This window comes from Hermetia illucens, chromosome 5 (genome assembly GCF_905115235.1).
Source record: "Hermetia illucens chromosome 5, iHerIll2.2.curated.20191125, whole genome shotgun sequence".
NCBI classification, from domain to species: domain Eukaryota; kingdom Metazoa; phylum Arthropoda; class Insecta; order Diptera; family Stratiomyidae; genus Hermetia; species Hermetia illucens.
This window is the reverse complement of record NC_051853.1, coordinates 107,803,128-107,826,414: the sequence shown is the minus strand read 5'-3', so window position 1 is coordinate 107,826,414 and position 23,287 is coordinate 107,803,128. Positions and strand designations below refer to the sequence as shown.

General features: G+C 41.0%; 1 protein-coding gene across 1 annotated transcript; it reads left to right on the top strand.

Moving 5' to 3' along the window:
- Positions 1-651: 651 nt before the first annotated feature.
- On the top strand, positions 652-22,276 carry LOC119657664 (brefeldin A-inhibited guanine nucleotide-exchange protein 3). The gene is made up of 11 exons (XM_038064690.1): positions 652-819; positions 7,625-7,766; positions 7,831-7,964; positions 8,023-8,657; positions 8,708-9,028; positions 9,087-9,243; positions 9,297-10,376; positions 10,439-10,806; positions 10,945-11,380; positions 11,440-11,613; positions 18,721-22,276. Exons 2-11 carry the CDS (start codon positions 7,676-7,678, stop codon positions 21,364-21,366), a joined length of 6,042 nt encoding a protein of 2,013 aa, XP_037920618.1. The 5' UTR covers positions 652-819; positions 7,625-7,675; the 3' UTR covers positions 21,367-22,276.
- Positions 22,277-23,287: the final 1,011 nt, after the last annotated feature.

The window sequence follows — 23,287 nt, the reverse complement described above, 5'->3', positions numbered from 1 at the left end:
GGAGTGAAAGGCACCCATGCGTGAAGTCTCGTTATAGTTATGTACCCTTGGCAATTACTGAAACCGAGACAAACTCTTATTAGTGGATGTCCGATTTGCATATGCACATACATAATGAGCATCAAGAGTGAGTGCTAACTTCCACCGGTCTATTTGCATGGCCTCACATAATTCCACAATCACGCTTCGCAACACTTGACTCATTCTCAATGAAAAGTTGCAAAACACTAAAAGGTTGTTTACAAACAAACTTAAGAATGCCTTGGACAAGCAAATAGCCTCCAATTGATTTTACTACGTCGACCTGTTGCACGCCTCAGCCATTGACTCATCAAGCACTTTGTCCCATTGGGCACACGTGGTTTCGGCACACACTCCGAGGCCGGCGTCCTTGTGACGAAATCGTTTTGCAACCTGTTCGAATGCCAAACATAGCGGGGTTCGCTTACGGTTACTAGGGAGTCACGTGGCCAGGCCCACGTTGTTCCAGCCCCTCGCTTACATATGTAGATGCAGATGATGGCTTGTCAGCGGGAAGTACAATTATGGCGTCACAATTTTCAAGATATCGATTTTCCTCGAGTTTGGGACGAGCATGCGCTCAGCTGGAAAACGCTTCCTGATATGAAAATTGTCGTCGTAGCCAACAATATGGCCGTGACATTTTGTGCAGGAAGTCGCAGCAATCGGAAAGATTTTCCATTGGATCCAGTTCTCCCATAATTTCTCGATAAAAAATCACCTTTTGCCGCAGAGTGTCGTTTAATTAGAAAAGAGTGCGTTTTTGTATTGGAAAGTGTGAAGTTGGGAAGATTCAAGGTAACTAGACATCCTAACAATATTTGATGACTTCCGAACAGTGGTTAAGAGTTTGTTTGCTTTCGGGATCCTCCTGATTACAGTTTAATGCAGCATATTTGTGGGTTTTCGTGAAATTTGAGACGTAGCTTCCAAGCAAATAGTAGTCTAGACACGGACAAAAGGATAATGGAGGAGTGAAAGCAAAAGAATTTTCGTCTGGTTAAGCGCCTTATGCGTCAGATTATGACGAATGAGTCACTTTTTGTTCTACAGTTTCGTTGTGGGGTTCTCTTGACTGAGTGGTTATTGATCTGCATTCGATGCATTGCTTTGTAGTTTCCGATACGTATGGCGACTGGTTTTGCACTCCGCACTTTGGAGGCTGCAAGTGAAACGAATCCTTCCATATGGTGGAACAGAGCAGCATTATCGTCGGCTGCAGCCCACGTCTACAGTTTGTGAATATTTCGGGACTACATTCTGCATTTTAAAGCAAATAAGTATGTTTCCGTGTCTCCTTTCATTACTGGATTAAATATTCTGCATCAATGTGGAGAAAATCGCATGGAGTGTGTAATAAGCTAACCTAGCCATCATTTAGTCATTAATAATTCGGAAATGAATCGAAGCATTTGAGATCAGAACCGAAGAATATTTGGAAAGACATAATGGATTCTACCTTGGCTGGTCAGTTCATTTTTGAATAGAAGGAACTGGCAATAAAATGGAGCTACTCCTTTGGATTTTAGCACCCTTTTGCTCCTCTGCATAGTTTACGTCTGTGAATATGTCCACTCTCCGTTTGTATGCACTACCTGTATGCGTAATTTGATTACCAGATAACACATCCCGGGAAAAGCGAGAGAGAATCAAATAACAAACAGCATGTGGTAGGTACCCTTTGTGACTTTCAAGGATTTTTCAATTCCAACCTTACGCAAATCTGACACTGCAACCCTGACCTAGTTGGTTGGTCACCAGCATTTTGGCCTTCTGCTTTGTCCTAGCTCAACCTGGCGATACTGAACAAATAAGAATGTGACTGTTCCATGCAGAAAGCGTACTGAGTGTTTAATAATTAAAAAGGTTTTCCGTCCGTAATGTTTTGCAGTTGACAGTGCAGAAGTTGGTGCGAAAGTTGCAGAGTACAAAATTCACAAAAGCGAAGTATGCACTTCAGAAGCAGAATAGCCCCCTCCAGAGGAAAACAAATATTACTTTTAACGAGTTTCCCGTGCCACTTGCTTGACAAGATTATTTTAAGCATATAATCCTTTATGTGAAAAAACAGAATTGATGAAAAATTAAATGTAAACCTGTCACTTGCTACAGAATCTAGAAACCTTACATCGTGGGCAAATATGTGTGAATAATTGAAGAAACGATTTTATGTAAATTCACAACGAGTAGTGGACTGACAAGTTTGTAATTTATTATTATTGTTACAACTAACTAATGCCTGGAGAAAGATGCTTGGCACAATATAATACATGTATATAATCCCCACATCATTCAAATTCTCAGATTGAAAATTAAAGAGAGTAATTCCAACATATGGTGTCTTCCATATTTATGGAACCACCCTTAATTTTGCTGATTTAACGTTTCGTTGTAATCTAAACTAAATGAAATGTTTTGTTCTTGAAGAAGGACCCCCTGAAATCCTTGCTAACGCAACTACATAACATTTTATGCATACAATAACAGGAAGGTGGTAAAAGTTGGAAATTTTACTTTCAGAAACAACAAATTTCTCGATGAAAAATTCAATCTAACAACTAATAGATGTTTACTAAAAATTTCCAAACTTTTTACAATGGCTAATATGTTTGAAAATGCAATTTCTCACACTATTAACGAGATTTTGCATAATTAAGGTTTGATAGTCTCTCACACTGAAATGCTACTGTTTTAGGGTCAATAACGTTATGATATTGCGTCAATCATCCTTTACCATTTAGAACAACAAGATACAGCACGTGGAAAACGCGGCCTGTGTGTATGTTTGTGTTGGAAGAGAAGCCTCTGGGCACCCTTGTACTCGACTCCCCCGTCTAACGAAATATCCTGCGTTCGCTAATGTATCGCAGGATTTCCGTTAGTGGATGTGATGCTACCCGTTGCAACTGGGGCACATGGGCACCAAAGATCTGATGTTTGATGAGTCCATAGGCATGTCATTCACATAGGAAATGCTCCGTGCATTCAGCTTGCTCATTACCGGAGGGAAATGTATCATCTAGAATAACTCTTATTCTGAACATATGTCCAGCTAGTGAATTCTGACCTGTCAGAATGCCTACAATACTCTTACAAGTCCTCCTCCTTTCCGACAGGATAAATTTTGCGGTATTCATGTTTGGTTCTGATAGGAAAAGTTTGGTGTGTCTAGCAGCATTAGAGGTCTGCCACCTGTCATTGGGGGAAGCTTGTTTTTGAAGACAGACTTAGCCAATGCGACTGATATTCCAATTGCTGGTTCCGGTCCTGACATGGGGAGATTGAATCCTCTCTTGCTAAATCATCCGAGATTTCATTTCCCTCAATACCACAGTGACATGTAACCAAAGTAGTTCCACCCTGCTGAATCTACAAATACAGTTCAAATTATTTTTGCATTCCTGAACGATTTTCGAGGTGAACAAAAGACTACTCAATGCCCTCAATGCAGTCTGGCTATCACTGCAGATTGCGATGCGCCTACTCTTCCACCGCTCATCACCCAGTTTGCCGCCCTTAGGATCGCATATACTTCAGCTTGAAAACCTGTTCCATATTGTTACAAAGGAAAAGCCCCCTTCTTGGGTCCCCCCTCCAGAACCCTGTTCTGTTTTTGAACTATTGGTGTAGAAGACTTCCGTATATCTTGCCACGCATTCCTCTGGGACTTCCCAGCTCTCTACGTTTCAAGGTAACCTCATATGTTCGACCAAACAAATTCTTTGGGACTCGAGAATCAGAATGCATTGTAAAAACTCGATTCAAGAGGATTCTCATTTACAGAATAAATTTTTGCTATTAAAAGTGTGAAAGGTATCATTCAATAACGAAATGAGTTCAAAAGATGGATAAACACTTCTAAATTTTTCTCTTTCCTAATCGACTCCCATGTGACTAATTGTATTTCCCACTCATTAATTTGGAACTTGCACTGTGATTCTACGTCGTATTTTGTTTTTATGAAGTACATGTGTTTTTTATTTCACGCTTTATTTGAGATTCATAGATTTCTCTGGTAAAATTCAAGCGATCTTTTTCCTGTTGCCCAAATTAATGTGATTATATAGCGATTTCCAAAATAAATATAGATGCTGTGATTTGTTATTCTTTGATTATATAAATGCTAGCTTCATTATTCCTTCCTGACATCAAGGTTAGTTTCGTTCTTTGTTTTCCTATAACGTTAACAAGTCGGGAAGCTGGACGCTTCAGGAATGAATGGTTTTGCGTGTTTCTTATTTAAGAATATTTGAGTGAAAATTTGTCCGATCTACACCTAGTTCCTAATATTTTGTACAATGAGATGGGAAATCTTAGAAAGACACATTCGCTCTAGCTCCTCCGCGAAATTCGCACCCACTTAAAACCACCCCCGATCTCTCCAGCCCCAGTCCCGCGAGACCACCATTTAGGTATTACTTCGTGGGGTGGGCTTGCTTTAGGCACTCACGATTCTCGTCCTTTGAGCTTTCCTCCTTCCTTCACCAGCTCATTTTGTCTTTTTACAATACAATTGCGGAGGAAATGGTAAGCCAGTTTTCTTTTGACATTAGTATCTCCGCAACTATGCTCTCTGGGCTCACATTTATTTCCAACGCTTCTTTGAGACTTCTTCTCTACATCTCTAGTCCGGTGTGCCGTTGCATGCAGAAAAATTCGGCAAATCACCCAGCCCAAAGCGGTGTAGACATTGCTTGCAGCCACCACCATGTCCCGCGAGGAACTGGGTAAACATGGCAGTGAGTTTCTCCGTGTTGGGAATGAGCCCGTGCGTCCACCGGCCTTTCGAAGACTCGCCTCATCTGCGTTGCCAGAGATTTGCGACCTTGACCTTGCAGATTTCCTACGTACCGTGTGCTCCTCCATACATCTTCCATGGTATATCACACTCATTTCATTCCCCAGAATGTTGACTGGGATCATGCTCGCTATCAGTACTGATTCATCTGATGTAGTTCTAAAACCACTGCAAACCCTCAGCCATCAGCCGGTAAACCGAATTCACAAGCAGTTTTCTACAGTATTTCGACCCACCGACATTTGGCAACATTATTGCAGATGCCGTGGTGGCGCTAGCCGCCTTTTGAAATGAATAGTCTAAGCACTCCCTAACGTTCAGTTTGGCATCGTTCATCACCCCAAGGTACTTGATAGCTGACCTAGCGATGACCAGATATCCACCAACTTCCACCTTCACGGTGTTTTATTCTACAAATCGTTATTAAGGCCGTTACCGTTTTCTCGGCTTTTTCGAGCCAGGTCTTTGCGACAGTCTCCATTAGGTAAACCACCACATCCTCTGGTATCGAGCCCCATGGTACCCCCGCTGTGACGTTGTACTATTTGAGACCCTCATCCGTCTGGTACCAGAGAGTTCCCTCTGAGAGGTAATTTCAGACCTGGCTCGCCAAATACCTAAGAAAACTTTTGTCAGCTAATGCGCTTTAAATTCGACTCCAGCTGACGAAATTGAATACGTTTTTGACATCCAGTGCCACCACGGCACAACAGCCACCAGAATTCAGTATATATATATATGGCACTCTCCATCATGTTCGCTATTGTATCCAACGAGCAGATCAGATGATACCAGGTCGGTTTGGGAAGCAACACCACTGGGCAGGGAATATTCCTTCTTTTAGGAACGCTTCAAACGTGCTGGCGAAAAGTTTGGGCCTAGCATTGAAAGCTTCAAAGCTCTGTTAGTGATGTCATTCAAATCTGGGGCCTTATTGTCACCGATCCTACCACATATTTCCTGTAGCTCCTTCTCGGCAACTGGAGATATCACGCACTCGTTGACCTGGACCTCTTTACGATTGTGCCTGCCAGGTTTTCCTCTGAGCCTTCTTGCCTGGAAGCCTGCGGCTCGCAAACTTGCTATTTTGTTGTTCCACCAGAAGTTGAGTTGTCTACTGGGAAACAGTTGCCTTCTGGGCATAGTGGCATTGTATGCTTTCATCACCCATTGGGTGATCTGGGTGTCTTTTTCTGTCCTACCAATCAGAGATATACCAGGCTCAAGTGACGCGTAAAACGTTTCCCCTCGAAAGCTTTCGCCATCCAACTCCGCGACCTGCGCAACACTCTGTGGGAGCTGTTTTTCGAGTTCGATTCGCCTTTGATTTCCATGTATCCACTTTTTTGAGGGCTGAGCCTTTTTAACTCGAAATATATATGCATATTTTGTGTCAGAATATTCACTTTAGTGTGATGCTAACATTCAAACTCTTAGATTGCAGTAAAATCTCACAAAAGCGACAATTTTGTTTCCACTTAATTTCCAATAGGTATAGTACGATATATATCAATTGAGCAGATATCGGTATAGTCACAACTATGTGTTTTCCTTTCAATTTTTCCGGTTGGGTAACTTCTGTAAATGAGTTCTTCTTTGCGACTAATGTCAGAACATGACTTATATGTGGTAAAGAACTCAATGTTGAATGATATCATTGCACTACCTGGGTGGGGGTTCACCGTTCGCAGCACCTTTCCATCGAATTTTGTGTCAATAGGAGTAACCCATTCTGAGAAAAGTCAAAGAGACAGATAAATAGACGAAGTCATGATTATATGATAGATCGTCGATGTTTCATCAACAAGAAAGTATGCGATAGGAAGTTTGCAAAAATGGAACTTGGTAGAGAGGTACGAACGATGAGGCCGATAAGGAATGGTTTATCTAGGGTCTATTCTCTGGCTCTAACTAGAGCTGGGCAATCGCAAAGGAAATCCATGAGGTCTCGCCCTCCCCTGTGTGCCGAGTTAGGTGCAATGGTTCCATGTTTCCCAGTTTCTAGTGCAGATTGCTACTAATTTGTTGTAAGCATTCGTTTGACTCATAAGTTCCCGTGTCCAGATACGAAGTATGGCCATGCGCCATCTAGAATCAACAACTGACAAGTAGTGTGTGTAAACTATCCAGTTCGTACCTGCACTGATTCACCAGCTTGGAGGATATTAGGATATTACCACTGACTGTAAAGCTTTGATGAAACTACATTAAGGTTAGTAGTCGGATTAGACCTTATTCGGTGGCAAACCTCCCGTGTCGCTAGTAGCCTAGAAAAGGCCGACACACTCCAAAACGCTTTACGATTCGGATATCAGTGAAAGATACCACGTTACAAGTTTTGGACATCAGCAGTCCACCCTGCCCGGTGTGGGAATCCGATAGCGAAATTTCTCCTGAAGCCCAGGCTACATGTAGTAGAGTCCATTAGGGTCCATTAGAGATTCCCAAAGTTCTCCTGGTAGCAGGTCCAAGATATTGTTGTGGCTGAAGAGCCCACTGGATTAGACAATATATTAGGAAATCGAATGGAAGAAAATAGAGGAGTATGTTGATGACGTCTCTTGGGCAAGGCTGTATAGTCTCAACAGTAACAACACCTATGGTTCTTTGGATACTATTAGGTTTTGTCTACCATAATCATGCTCTCTCCTTTCCACCACATAATAGAAGCATAGGTGAAAATCTACTATTTTGGACAAATCTCCCAGTTATCCTTGAAGCTTTTCTTCAGATACCCTCCTAGGAACTCGCCCATTGTCCATGTGAAATATTTATATAATTTTTTTTTCGTTTCATGAAATTCAGTAATTATAGCTTCAATCCCTTGGCAATGATGATCAAAATATAGAACTTCAAATGGAAATGGAAGACTTGCTTCTGCAGGTTATTAAAGAATCTGCTGGTTCGAAACAATCTACCTTAAAACAAGCCGCCCAGATTGCATATGGTAAGTAGGATCACATTAGACAGAGTCATCGAATACTAACTATCATCTGTACTCCAACCCTCAGATAAGCTCTACCGACAGCATGGAATTCATCGGGACCCATCCTATGAATTGCGCTCTGTTTGCCTCACAGCCCTCCAAATGGCGCTGGAAACAAAACGAGCCAAATTCGTTACGATGGGTTTGAACGGACTACATGTAATTGCTGCTGAATCGTTAAGTCGAAACGTAATTCTCAAATTTGGGATATTTTCAGAGAGTAATCCGAGATGAAAGGTTCTTCATTGGATTAGAGCCTGAAGACGATTCACTATGGTTACCGGCACAACTTCTTCGTGCTACAACAGGGGTTACTCCGCTAAACAACACAGAGGATACTGTTGTTAACGTGCTCCGGCTGTTTTTGTCAATGGCATGCTCACCTACATGTACCCTCAACGGACGCCTGTTGATTGAAATTTTATCGCGATGTGGAGAGTGTTGGGAAAATGGATCGCGCGCCATAAGAGCTGCTTCATTGGCGGCTGCCAGTCAGTGCTTGCGGACGTTTTGTGCATTTTTGAAGGATGAAGCAGAAGAAGTGCAAAAAACTGCTCCAGCTGGTCTTATATCTGTGGCCCAAGCTTCGGCTGTTTACAATGAAGTGATTCCTGTGATGCAATGGTTATGTAGTCGACTAATAGAGCCGAGAGTAGGAACACCGAAGAAATCGGATGCATGTGGATCACTATATCTGACCGAATGCATTCTAACGTTAGTGACTTCCTTGCCACGAAATGTCCACTCCAACCCACACTTTACATCGTTCCTGTGGCAAAAGTTTTGTCCGACGTTAGCAGCGGCTTTAGGATCGCCCGGTAGAATCAATTTGGACAAGAAATTCACCTACAAGTAAGTTTTTTTTAACCTATTATAAATAAGTAATTTTCAATGAGTTTTAGGGATGCGCTCCATATGATCGAAAGCGAAGCTAGAGGTTTTTTCACAGGACCAGGATTAGATGGTCCACAAGCGAGATGCGTTTATTTGACAGCAATCCAACTTCTGCGAATAGCAGGTGCTCAAGGTTCCTTGCGACCAATGTTAGAAGCTCTTTTCCATAGAATGCTGCTACTACCGTCGCCACAAAACAGGACCGAACCTCTGAAATGTGTTAAGGAAATATTTAAAAGTCCTGCGAGGTTGGTAGATCTAGCAGTGATTCTTTATGTGGACAAAAACTCTGGACAAGGCTGCAGTGACGATATGGCTATGTTCCGACTGTGAGTTTTACATTCGCTATAATCTTTACATTAATTGATACTCATTTCACTGTTTTAGAATGATTGACGCAATGGAGGAATGTGCAGTAGCCGCTCAATCGGGAAATTCAAATGATTCCTCACTACAAGCCAGTGTCGAATGTATTGTAGCATTGCTGAGTAGTCTCCAAGTATTATGTACCGGAGAAATTAATGAAAATATATTAAGCGATCAGGTATGCAGATGTTAAATGGTTTTGATCATTAACTTGATGAATTTGTACCGCAGACAGCAGACGTTATAAACGAGCGTTACTCCTTTCTACGGGAAGCTGACTATACAGGTCCTCTGACATATCAATCAATGTCCCGCCTTCCTGCTCCTTACCGAGATGCAGTGGCTGAGTTGCGGCAACATGGGTTCGAAACCTCTTCAGGATCGGACAGTGATGGAGAGCATGCAGAACCCGACATGGCTTCAAACGGATCCGGGGACACTGAAGGACCAGAAGAAGAACTACCGACATCGAGCGATGAGGGTTCATCAAAAGTGGATAACGTTTGGCCATATACGCATCTAGAGGCTCCAACTCTCCCAGTACGGACGGACAGCGATCACGATCGTCAACATGCTCGTGAATTTGCGAAATCGTTACGTGTAGAGTTAGTTCCGAAACTTTTGAGATTGAGATCTTGCGTGGAAGTGGATGAAGCAATACAAGAGTTTGCATCCTCCGTGTGTCACGAGAATAGTATGAACTATTCTGATTTCGAGTGTAATCTCACAGCCATTAATGCTGATGGGATTTATTTGGCCATATATTCAGCTTTCGTTTTGAGTTTGCAATTGATGAGGGCCGGGCATTATGATGATCCAGAGAAATCAGTTTTGATCCCTTTATCGGAACAACAGTTTGTAACATCTGTTCAGAATACTGGAGTTTTGGTGTACCTGTCGACAGCTTGGCTTTGTGAATTATATCAGTCGATTATAATTTCAAATCCATTGGAGAAAGTTATCCAAGAAGACTGTGAAAATAGTCGTTGCGCTCTTGTCGATATGATCTGTGATGCGGGTGGGTTGGGTCCGACGCAGATGATGTCGGAGTGGCAACGACTTCAAGCTGTGGTTCGATATAATGAGGATCAAAGCGAAAGACGAGAGGCTGCGAAGAAATTATCGCGAAGATTACTTACGTGTTGTTGGGATTCGATGGTTACTGTTTTAAGCACGGGGCTTGGAGATGTTTCGAGTCTGGGAAAAAACCGACTTGTGACACTATCAAAACGCACTCTTAAGATGAAAATAAAAAGGAATAATAAAAACGGTGAAGCTTTATACGCCTTGTGTCTGGATGGATTGCATTCTGTAAGATTTTTAAATATAAATTGTGGATTTAGATGAATAACCCACATCCTCTGCAATTCCAGGCTGCAACTTTAAGCAACTCTTTGAATCTTCAACATCTCGCTGGAAAAATATTGAACCTGCTTTGCACGAATGTTTGCCAGACCAGCGGTCCAAGGATATCGGCAAGTCAGGCGATGTCTATGGACGTTGTTTTGACCGGAGGACTGAATTTAGGGTCATATAGTTCGGAATGTTGGCATCCAGTTTTCTCTATTTGTCGGCATGTTACACAGTTAGAGCATGACATTTTTAGCCTACAAAATCCGTCTCTGACTTCATCACCTTCGGGTAATGGGCGAGACTTCGATTCGAATGAAAAGACTGCAGGGAAAACAGGAGGCGAAAAACTGAATTTATCAGTGATACCTATAGATGAGGATGAAACTTGGTAAGAGAAGCTCATATATGTAGTAAAAATTATGTGGTGAGGATCGACTCGAGGTAGTTGTCACCAGCTGCGGAAACCAAATGTATTTACTAAATTTGTTGACTATTTAGGTCTATAATTGCAATTTATATTTTCTAGTGTGGACGTTTATAGTTTTTTGCAAGCACCTCTTCAAACAACAAATACAAGTGTTGCATCAATCTTGAAGTCTTACATGGGTTCAAATGAAACTATTTTGTTGAGCCAGGCAGATACGTCGAAGGTTCTTTGTGCTGTATCGCATCTTGCAGAAAACTTATTCAACGATGCAGCGGAAAGATTGAGTCTCCCTTCGCTCTGTCAGTTTCTAAAAAGTTTATGTCGGGCGTCACGAGAGCAACTCTATCGAAATACTACAACTCGGAAAGGAAGTCGGTTGTGGTGGCCGAGCCGTGGTTGGAAGCGAGTTGATTCGCTACCGCTTTCATTGCTCCTGCACCGAGTAGGGGATGTAACATTAAAAGTCTTTCGTAGTTCCAGGCCATTGTTGCATATATTAAAAATTTGGGCAATCACTGGACCGCATTTAATGGATGTAGGTGGATAATTGACAGGATCCCTATTTTTGGTGTACATATTTTGCATACATTTTAGGCGGCCTGCCACAAAGAAAGAGCAATATCAAAACGAGCCATCGAGTATATACACGATATAATCACAGCTTTACTGGTGGAGCAATCTGAAATGCCGCATTTTCACTTCAATGAGGCTCTATTAAAACCATTCGAAAATTTATTAAGTATGGATTCCTGTGATGTAGATGTTCAGGTAAGTGATAGTGACTCATAGTAATAACAAATTGCGGAATTTTTTTTTCTATCTGACAGCGGTATTCTACCACTAGAAACCAATTAGGTTAGCAATTGAATAAAGACTTAGAATTTCTTCTTCAGACGTCCTTTTTCTCCTGCTGAAGTTGGTGTAATGGGGGAAAAGGTGCAAATATGATTTTATTATCATTATATATATAATTATAAGAAACCGAATCCTTTGGTTCGTCCAGAAGATAACTTTTATTCAGCTTCTAAATGAAAAGGATACCCTTTTAGGAAATATTGCATTCAATAATTAAAAGACAACAGACACAGACTTGGCAGTCGTTAGCTGAGGCTTGAATCCTATCCACCTCTAGTGCGCAGGTAAACATATACAATAAGTTACTAACATATCGTATACCACGAAATTATCGCTATTTGTCAGACAAGACGAAGCTTCGAAAAAACTGTTTCGCAGATTATCTATCTGCTGGGCCAAAGCTCGAATTTGGCTAGCATAGCGTTAAACTATGGAAATTTTGCTCAAAGTAACCTATGAACCCTATGAGTTTTTTTTTCTTCTTTTGCAAGCATCGTTCCTCTTATTTAGCTTTTGCCCCGTTCAACAGAGTTGACTCGTCTCGATCGATTGCCTATTTGCGTGGGGCCACTTTAGTCACCATGTAACATGTTAAGCCATCGTTGGTTTGGTCGGCATTTTGGTCATTTAAAATTGACTTCGGTACTAAAACCAATATTAGCAAGTGAGTTCTCATAATTGTGAATTAGATTACTATATAATCGAAGACGCCTTACACGCAATTGCTGCACGATTAGTACAATACCATATCAATCGTGGATGCTCGTATTTCGAATGTGATGATGGTGTGTTACGCCACTGGTCTCCATTAGCGCGAGGCGCTATCCATTACCTTCGATAGTCGGCTACCGCACAGAATGATGAGGGCAACATGGCGGACGCATATTTAATATGTACTTACCACCTGTTATGATAGAGGTGAAATCAGGTAGGACCTAGTATGGTGAAGGTTTCCAAGCTATGTTCCACCTGTACTTTCCTTGCAAATTTTACTAAGGTACTATAAATAGATTGAACTGCTAATATGAAACATTTTTCCTTCCCTTAGACAACTTCTTTAAATTTTCTACACAAACATAACATGTGTGGTGGCCAAGATTTCTGTTGATCTTCAAGATTCATACTACACTAAGCGAAGTACACTTTTTAAGGTTTTGTTAAAAACAAACCTTATTTCGCATATATCTTAAAGGGGGATGCCTAATTTTTGTTCATTAAATATAGACTTTGGGGTATCAAATAAAAGGTCTCGATTGGTAATTTCAGAATCTGAAAAAACAAACCAAAAATCTAAAAAAAAAATTATGCTTTCGAGCCATAAGGGTGGACATTCTGGGCCTACGCCAAGTAAGATACTATTCCCTATAATATTGCAATTTGGTACTCCTAGTATGGACTTGCCGGGTTAATCTCAGAAAGTAGTTAGTATTTTGTGATCAAAAAGTAATGGTAATTCATAAATAAAATAAAAACGACTTAATTTTCTGGTAAATTTATGTGCCATTGTATCGCTGGTAGGCTGCCAAAGGTATGGCCTTTAGCGCTCTAGTGGAATACGGCTTTGGCCCGTCTTCGCAGTACCATTATAACGATTGTTGACTTGCTTCAATGACAAATTCGTCAATACCTGTAATTATGCGTTTCACTTCAGAAATCATGTCCTTAACCACCGTCTTTAGATGTTGTTTTTGCACGAAATTCAGGTTTGCTGGGACGAGCCGAGTTTCGACTCGTCTTATACGCAAAATTTCCACCACAATGGGCTGAGCAGTTCCATATGCGAAACCGAGTGCATTGGCAACCTCTCTTAGACTGGTATGATGATTTTCGAGCACCATATCACTCACTTTTTCCCATTTTCGTCGGTACTTTAAGTGGATGTGTGTCCAGAACGAAGCAAATCCTTTACCGCTGTACGGCCACTGTTAAAGTCTTTATACTACTAGTATGCCCGAGTTTCCGAAAGAGGAGACACCCTAGAGGCTTTTTGCAACATTTTCAATGTATTAGCACACGAAATTTCGTCAACAACACGAAATTTCAAACAAATTTTTTGCTCAACAAAACTACCCATATTAAGATTGGAAACCGCTTTTGGAGGTTCTAAAAATCGAATTCTTCTTTATTGCGCAGAACATTAACTTAGCTATCTCAGAATATGCTGCTAAACTTCCAAAGTGAAATTCGTGTTACTTTAGATTTTATGAGCGTAGAACCGAGCGATTATGGTCTAGAAGGTCGATCGTCCAGGAGGTAGGTTTATGTCGTATTTTTAGTTACTTGGCATTAGTCCCTTTTACCAGTAAATTTGTATTTGTGTAACTGTATTTTGTTTGTAATTAAGGCTGCAAAATGTCTTCATATACCAAAGGAAACTTTTCAAACGTGTTTTTCTTAAAATGACAATTATTCAAAAGTTGTTCGAAATATTAGTAAAATATGATGCCCGAATTTGATTGAAATCCAATTAATTCGCCCCCCCTCCCCCCAAATCCTGAAAAAGCACGTGAAAATAAGCCTTCTAATATGGTTTCCCCTTAAAATGCAACAAAAGATAACAAGTTGACTGATGTAAACAGACGTAGTACCGCGATACTGGATATTAATGATGAATTGGCGCTAAAATATTGACATGTTTGTCAGTTAAGGTGTTACCAACACTACTATTAAGTTTATTTGATGAGATATTAGAATTTGACTTATTTTGAGGCCTATATTTACTGTAAGCGCGTGATTAGATTTTTCGGTTAGGTAGTTTCCAAAAATGAGTCCTGCCCCACTTTGAGTTTGCACATTTTACAACTTTGAAACTGCTTATGAAAGCACTAACTGAGACCTTTCATTTGATGTCCCACGTTGGTACATTAGAAGAAAAGATTTCCCATCCACCCTACAAACTTAACGCATATTTATTTCACTCACTGAGCCTAGGATTTCATAGTTCCTATATGTCCACTAAATTCCATTTGAATCGGTATAGCTGTGACAGACAAACATTAAACCAATTTTAATTAGGTTTCGGGTTACATAAAACCTTAAAAATTAGTATAGCTAAACGGCAAGGGTTTTTTTGAATATTTCATTTTTATTTCAAATAAAATTAGAAAAACCTGATTGAATCTTAAAATAAGGGAATTCCACACTCTAGCACTTCTAGCGACTTTTAGGGTAGTACTTGTATATTTTAGAAAGGTGGTAATGCCCTTATGTCAATAGTAGAAATTGGTTAAGCAAAATTTTGGATTTATGTCTCGATGGTGTTGCAAAACGCCAACTTGAAATGTGGCGGCCTTCTCGATCTTGTTGTTCCTCGTCTCTAGTTTCTTAAACTTCTACTATTAGTGCCAAATATGCGTTCACTTTGGAATTTAGTGTTATGTATATTGTTACGTGTTAAATCTTTTTACAACACCGATAGACAAAATATTACTAAAAAATGGTTTTAATTAAATTTGTATATAAAGAAGGGTAAAAACTATAACAACGTTTTCAGGTGGTTGGTCTGTGTAAAAAATATATTTCCAAACTTTTTCTTTTCTGTACATTTTCCAATTTTGAAGATTGTGTACATCTGCATGATTATGATCTGCCCAGTGATTTCGTTTCCTATATTGCTGCGATATTTAGTTTGTACAACAACCGCGCATTCTGGAATCGAAGAAGCTACCATAGTACCCGTTTGCATGATTTTTCGTTCCTAAAATCCATACCGAGGCGTGCCTTCAAGTTCGAAGTAAGTCTTTCACTGGTTGGGGAGAATAAAGTGCTATGCTTTCGCTACTACCGCCATTAGCGCTATACAGAAGACACCAAGAACCGATGCACTTGGCTTCCTTCGGTTTCGTTAATTATTTACGACACCTCCTACAAGACTCGAACGGAGGTTATTCCATATGGATGTTGCTATTGTGCCCACCCAGTTCATCGCTATGATGTCCATATATAGTTAAAAAAATCCACGAATGCTCTTCACGCCCAACCGAATCGTGAGGTGACCAATCCAAGGATGGGTTGAAGGCAACATCAAAAGGCCCGCATCACAACGATGATGCGTTTCAACGCAAAGTGGACCATGCGAAAATATATTACTACATCCCGATTGTTGCAAACACTTTAAGCAGTGACGCGGTCGTTTTAATCTGCATCATCATCATCATCAACGGCGCGACAACCGCTATCCGGTCTAGGCCTGCCTTAATAAGGAACTCCAGACATCCCGGTTTTGCGTCGAGGTCCACCAATTCAATATCTCTAAAAGCTGTCTGGCGTCCTGACTTACGCCATCGCTCCATCTTAGACAGGGTCTGCCTCGTCTTCTTTTTCTACCATAGATATTGTCCTTATAGACTTTCCGGGTGGGATCATCTTCATCCATACGGATTATTGAGCCGGATTTTATCCACAACCGGACGCTCATGGTATCGCTCATAGATTTCGTCGTTATGTAGGCTACGAAATCGTCCATCCTGGACTAGGACTGGCAAGATCATTGTCTTGTACAGTAAGAGCTTTGACCCTATGGTGAGACGTTTCGAGCGGAACAGTTTTTGTAAGCTGAAATAGGTTCTGTTGGCTGACAACAACCGTGCGCGGATTTCATCATCGTAGCTGTTATCGGTTGTGATTTTCGACCCTAGATAGGAGTAATTATCAATGGTCTTTAATCTGCATATCGATTTTAAATCGACAGTGCGAATCAAGACTGGAGCCCTCTGTTACCGGACAGAACTCTTCGGGCTATGTAACTGGTTGCAAAGATGACCGCTTTTTGCATCTCAATATATAGTCCAGCCCTAAAGCGCTTTATGTAAATTTTGCGAAACTAACCCCGTCGCTGAAATTACCACTGGGCGGGGCGGGTCTGCTCCATATCATCCGCCAAAGGGTCGTAGTTCCGGATTTTTTCTTGCTGGCAACATCGATTATAAAACACGCTCGTTGTTCCTTGAGAAGCAGAACTAGAGCGGTTCTATTGTGATTGACATTGTTGTCGGCGGCAATAGTGTGATCCCGCAGTATTTTGACCCGGCCATTTTTCAAGGTTCTCTGTGGAGTATATTTATAATAAGGGTTTCAGGCTGCCACTAAGTTATACTTCAACGCAAGGTTTGACGGAGAATCTTGTAGATGGGGTTGTGACAACTGATGCACTCGATACTGCTCAACATCCTGCATGCAGAAGTTATGTGCTGGATGGTCTCCTCTTCACAATTGGTGATTCCGGAGTCATGAAGGATGTACTGTGTGGATTTTGATTGACAGCGAAGCATCCTGAATTGAAGTTAGGAATGCTTCGGTCTCATACAATAGTACATCAGCAGTCAACCATTTGTTGGAGGCTTTAGCAACAACAAATTCTTTATATGACCTCCATGGATTTCTCTTTTCACATGTCGATCTTCTGTTGGGCCGAAGTAACATTCGACATGAGATCCCATTCTCTGTTTCAATTTTCTATCTACCATGACGGTAGCCTGATGTAATTTGATACCAGAGGATTTTTTCTCATAGAAAAACTGACGAAGAGAATGTACTTGATTGTAGTGAAATGTTTTTAATCAATGCGCTATTCTCATATAAAAATTTAGAAAGAACATAAGCACAGAACTGTCTCAACTTGATCTGGTGTTGAAATAGCTGAATTTCCAGTTTTCAGACAAGGCTGCCAAGACGGATCTACTGGATCAAGTTCAGTGTCACCGGCGGCAGCAGCCACATTTCGTAGATACACAAATTGATTAATACCTTCGCTACTCTGTCCATTAATGCTGATAGGGAGATAACGTTGGTCCATAGTTTGTGAACCTTTTTGTTGATGTTTATCTTCAGTCAGTTTCCAAATCCAAAGCCATTTTACCAAGGTCCATGCCTCGGCGTGAGAACAAACAAATATCATTAGCGTAGCAGCATCAGGACAGCATGAAGAACGCCACCGGTAACAAAAGAATTAATATGGGAGACAAGACGCAACCCTAGCGGAGCTCCGGACCTCAAATTCCTCTACACAGTACCTGACATTTTGCGCCAATATATGTCGCTATGATAGTAGCTATTAGTTTTTGAGAAATGACTTCTCTTATATTTGGAGGAACAGTCCGTATCTGTTCGTTAAGGTGATAAACAATTTCATCTCCAAGAGGTGGAACTTCTCTGGATGTGATACGGTTAAGAACCGTGGTGAAACCTTGTTTCCCCATCTTCGACTCCCTATCATCGTGAATATGGGATGGACCGATAACGTCCGTCTCAGGACCATTAAAAGCTTCGCAACCACGTGCAAGTTCTTTAGTAATACTTTTCTGAGTAGTGCACACTACTCTGAATTTGTCGGGATTTTAAATGGCATTGGAACTCGAGTGCGTCATGCTCGCAACGACCATGAAGGTCCTGGGGGTTAAAGCCAGTACTTGCTATGTAGGCATAATCCCACGGTTCCTTTTGGATACGGATTGATTTGGAAACCACAATCAGTGCCCGGACATGACTAACGCCGCTGTACTGATTTATACTGAGTACAACCTCAGATTTCATAGCAGTGGATGCGAAGCCTATCTAACACTTCTGTCACAACTGAGTGATACGCCGTCCGAGTTATGCTATCGAGTTCCAAGTTCACCACTTTGCTGGCCTTTGTCACTATCTCTCTTATTACACACATCCGCAATCTAATGCTGATCGCAAATTGGTCATTCTGATTGCTCGTAAGGTGTCGGCCAATTGAAACCAAACTGACCTTATGGCAAGCTGTATACTCGAACAATGTGCCACCGCTGTCCAGGCAGAAATCAACTAATTTATGAATCCACTGAAGATTCTTGCACCCCTTCATTATGGGGTACCAGAAAGCTTCGAACTAAATGCTGTAGTATCTAAGTCAGCTTTCTATTTCTTTGTTTCACTCTATCTTGTGTTTTACATGTTTTGACACCGATTTATAATTTAGGTTCAATCCCAGTCCATTTCTAAATTATCTCAAGTTAGATGAACAATAAAATTACAACAATTATTCCTTTATTCCAGGATCAAATCGTTGCCTGCTTATATGAAATAGTTGAGGCACATCGAACCGAAATTCGATCAGGTTGGCGTCCACTATTTGGAACACTACGCAATGCCCGAAGTCGAATGCTGAACATCGCGAATATCATTGACATTTTTCGAGTGTTCTTGGATAGTGACAATACCTTAGTATTTGCAAATGCCGGACTAGATTGCATCCTTTGCTTGCTGTCCTATTTAGAAATATCGGGATGCAATAACAGTGATGACGAGAACAATTTTCGTTCATTGGAATTCTTACATGAAACGTTGCGTTTTTTGGAAAGGTGCTCGTCGATTTTAGGATTCATGTTCAATATGCCAAAATGCCCCAATTTTAATTCTACATACAAAATAAAAGGAATCACATACACGCACATAATTGATGCAAACATACCAAATTCCATGGAGAATTTCACATATTTCGGAAACGATTACCTACAAACAAAGAACGAGCAACATATGATCTCCTATCGGTCGCTGCACATAGATAAAGATACGATAATGAAGATCGATGAAATGGATAAGGCAAGTGGTGTGCTGAAAGTGTGGTTTTTGCTCCTGGACGGACTCACCAACTCACTGATCGTTTGCCACATACCGCATCAGGCACCGATCCTCCAGACTATATTCAAGCTCTTCAAAAACCTCATCTCGAGCCCTGGAATTGATTTTGGATTCTATTGCATCAACCATCTTTTGATTCCAATGATCCAAGATTGGTTACGTTATGTCAACAAAACGAATGCCAATTGGTTGGCCATTGAAAAGAACTTCAAGCACTGTTGCTGCATGACCACCGATCTTGTGGTAGAGTATATCGAAAAGTCCCAAAAGAGACTCAGTGGTGAAATGAAGAAAAATAATTGCACCATGAAGGCAAGACTGACGACAATAGTTAGACCTGTGGATAATATGCACTTCTCACAAATAAAGTTAATAAATAGTAGCAATTTTAGTACTAGTGATCAGAACCTAGAAGGTGGCGGCCTGTCTAGTACAAAGAATAGCAATAGCAACGTAAGGCATAGCGTTCACGTGAACAATAATAACAGTAGCGTCAACAATAATAATGATAGCAACAACAAAGTAGATAGCTCATCGAGTGATGATAATAATTTAAGTGATTCTCCGACCAAAATTCCGGCAGCAGCCACGCTTGCTCTAAAACAGCTGCTCCTCGTGCTGATAGAGTGTTCGGCACAAGCTCAGGAAACAATCGCGCGTGTAGGCGTATCATGTTTGAAGCACATCATCCTGTCCACAGGTCACCTGTTCAACGAGTCCCAATGGATGATCGTTTGTTCGGCAATACACCGTGCATGCACAGTGACAATAGCTCCTTTGCGACAACTTTCTTTCGCGTTCCATGAAAAGTCTAACAGTTTCTACGGGGACTGCGCAACAGTGAAGGTGGCGGCACGCAGGGATAGTACTTTGGAAGAACTGGCACGAATAAACTCACTAGCACAACAAGTTTTTCTCTTGGACAATCAAAGAGAACCCAGTTCTAAAAATGGAAACCACAATGACACTAAGCACTGCACAGACGACCGGAGTTATTCTTTTCTCCTATATCCGCTCAATAATGGCTTCAACTCTAATCTAGATAATTTCGTTATTAGAATACCTTATAAGAATCTGGTTGTAGGACTTTTGGCTAATCAAATGCTACTTCAGTTAGTGGCGAAACTGTTGCTAGCCAGACTGAAGTGCGTCCCATCAGCAGTCCATACTTGCATTTTTGACAACTATACCAGTAGCCCTTCTCCAGAGTATGAATTAGACTTCCGTTCCAAAGAAATCCTAATGCGTTGTGTGAAACAGTACCTTACTAGTTCGCTCGAGTTCGACTCCCGGCCAGGACTGAAGTTCCTCATGCAGAAGGTGTCCAAAATTGACTACGCCGCTAATCTGTACAAGCAAAAGACATCATCTTGGATGATCTATTTTATCGCCCTCGTTGACTCCTACCTCAATGATATAGTCGTCTATAATCTGGGATCCGAAGATCTCAACTACATCTTGGAGTCATGCTCTCGTTTGAATACAACCACCATTAAGAAAAAAGAAAATTTCGTCCGTTACTTATTTTGCTTGCAAGATGCTTGGAATTTAGTTTGTGAGCTGTATTTAAGCCACTCAAATATGCACGATATCGAGAATGGAATTCTCAAGGATGATAAGAAAGTTAAAATATTTTCTACTCCGAAGATCGAAGATTATTCTAAATTGTCAGAGCCGGAGAAGAGTTCATCAGAGATTTCCGGAACAGCAGAAAGCTCACCCGAGAAATCAGGATCGGAGGAGAGCGTTACTATGACAACATTAATTAGTGAATTTCAACCAAAGTCGAGGACGAACCCATTCGATACAAATCGTCCTCAAAAACAAGAAACTGAACAGATATCTCCAGAAATCGAACAGCAACGAGCTACCAGCATTCTGCGCGACTCAAACTACAAGCGAGCGGCACTAGCACAGTTGGTTGTTGCATCAATGGAACTACTCCGATCTCTTCCAGAAGAGGCAGCTGATAACTTGCGTCTCCTTATGACGCCTACAATCCGCGAAGCATTTCGTCTGGTGCAGTTGCAAGGAAATGAACTGAAAGTGGATCAGTTTTAAATCCCATTATAAGGATTATTTACTAACCATGTTTGGATGTATTTGTAGGAGTGGTAAGATGTTCTCTGACCATCAGATGAATATTTAAGAAAGATTTCATGCAGAAACCTAAGTATTCTTTCTACATCAACAACTTTGGACAGGTCCATATCCAACGTTCGAATATTCTCATTTCTACAAAAATCTCCCGGCAACCCCTTCAGTTTGATATAAAAAATTGGCAACGCTATTTTTGCGCTACTTCCAAATACATATATATTATAGTTTGCAAATCCGCGGGTTCAAGAAACCAAGTTTCCAAAAACTCCCAACTCTCCATGATACTGAGTTCTGCTCCATGTTGGAGGGATTGATGACGGCTTAACCCTCAAAAATACTGTAAAGTTGTCATTTCTTACTTGCATGCACTGTATTGAAGCGAAAGGTTCCAGCTGGGAGAACTCCCTCGGCAAGGAGGCAGTAATAAGACAACATGACGCACCGAGAACTAGTCAGTGAATAGAACTACTTTTGAAAGCAAATCAGAACAATAATTAAGGCGAACGAACCGCATCTACTATGAAACGAATTGTATGGTATTAGCAGATACATAGAAACGCTCATTCATATTTATAAGTTTAGATATATCAAAGTCAAATTGAACGCAAACGAAATGGAGAAACATAATGAAAACCGGCTAAAACACAGCGAGTCCAGAAACTATACTTGAAAATATTACGCATGATATACAGAATATATTTTTGAACGGCGCGAGTTGAGAGCAAAAGATAGATTGGAATTATTTTTATCGGAGTTTTCTTTGCAAAGTAAGATTAAGTTAAATCTCAATATGGATTGAACAATTAATGCTTTAATGTATCCTGAAGGCTATCCTTATTATTGCCGGCAAATAAATACTATATTTGTGCTAAATAAGAAAATCAAAGTTTTATTACTTTAATTTGTCGATCCTGTCTAGAAAACTGGTTCAATATAATAACACGAACCCAGCAAAACTGCAATCTTATTCCTATGGAGCAGCACTTAAAAACGATCTTTGGCTTGCAGTAATGGCGTTATATTCTTTCCCATTATATGCAGATCCGCCTTAGTAAAGAATTTCAAACATCCTTCTTCTTCAGATCCGACAATTCGGTATCCCTAGCATCTATTTAGTGCCACCTATGTTGACATTACCCCTATAGATTTCCGGGCTGGGTGGCTGAAATGTATACCAAATGAATTTATATGTATTTTCGGTTTTTCGGTGTCAGCGCAGAAATCGAGCAGTCTCTCTGAGCCCGTTAAGCATGATGTTCAACACCACGTCAATACTACTGGCTCCCCGAGTATTTGTAAGGAAAGAGCTCGAAGAACTTCTTAGGAAGGGTATTTCCAGGCCTTGACACAGTTGTCTTCGTTACTTCACATGGTCCCTAAATCCAATAGCGAATAGAAACCTTGTGGCGACTACAGACGTCTAAATGCTAAGACGATATCTCATTCCACTCTTCCACGATTTGCGCACTCTATCGCAAACTGCAGTATTTTCTCGACCTTGGACTTAATCAAGTCATACAATCAAATCCCTGTAGCTCCCGAAGGCATTCCGCAAACGGCAATATGTACGCCTTTCGGACATTTTGAGTTCACTAGGATAACGTTCATTCTATACTGCGAAACCTCCACTTCTGTTTCGTATATTTGGATGATGTTCTGGTCACGTCTTCCGCGAGCATTTAGAGCATCTCGAGTGCTTTTTTCAACGTCTCCTTCAGGCCGGTCTAATACTTAACGTTGAGAAATGCAAATTCTTGCAGTCGCAGGTGAGACTCTTCGCCCACCTGATTACCTCTGAGAGTCAAGGTGCAAACGATTTCGACCTTCTTGCTTCCGAAAACTGTTAGGGATCTCAGAAGGTTCTTGGGCATGTTAAACTTCT

What these genes read in the sequence shown, in the direction of transcription:
- LOC119657664 (XM_038064690.1), top strand. Translation starts at nt 7,676, where the DNA reads ATGGAAATGGAAGACTTGCTTCTGCAGGTTATTAAAGAATCTGCTGGT. An exon ending in AGCCGCCCAGATTGCATATG is followed by an intron (nt 7,767 to 7,830) that starts GTAAGTAGGATC and finishes TCCAACCCTCAG; the next exon opens with ATAAGCTCTACCGACAGCAT. An exon ending in AAAATATATTAAGCGATCAG is followed by an intron (nt 9,244 to 9,296) that starts GTATGCAGATGT and finishes TTTGTACCGCAG; the next exon opens with ACAGCAGACGTTATAAACGA.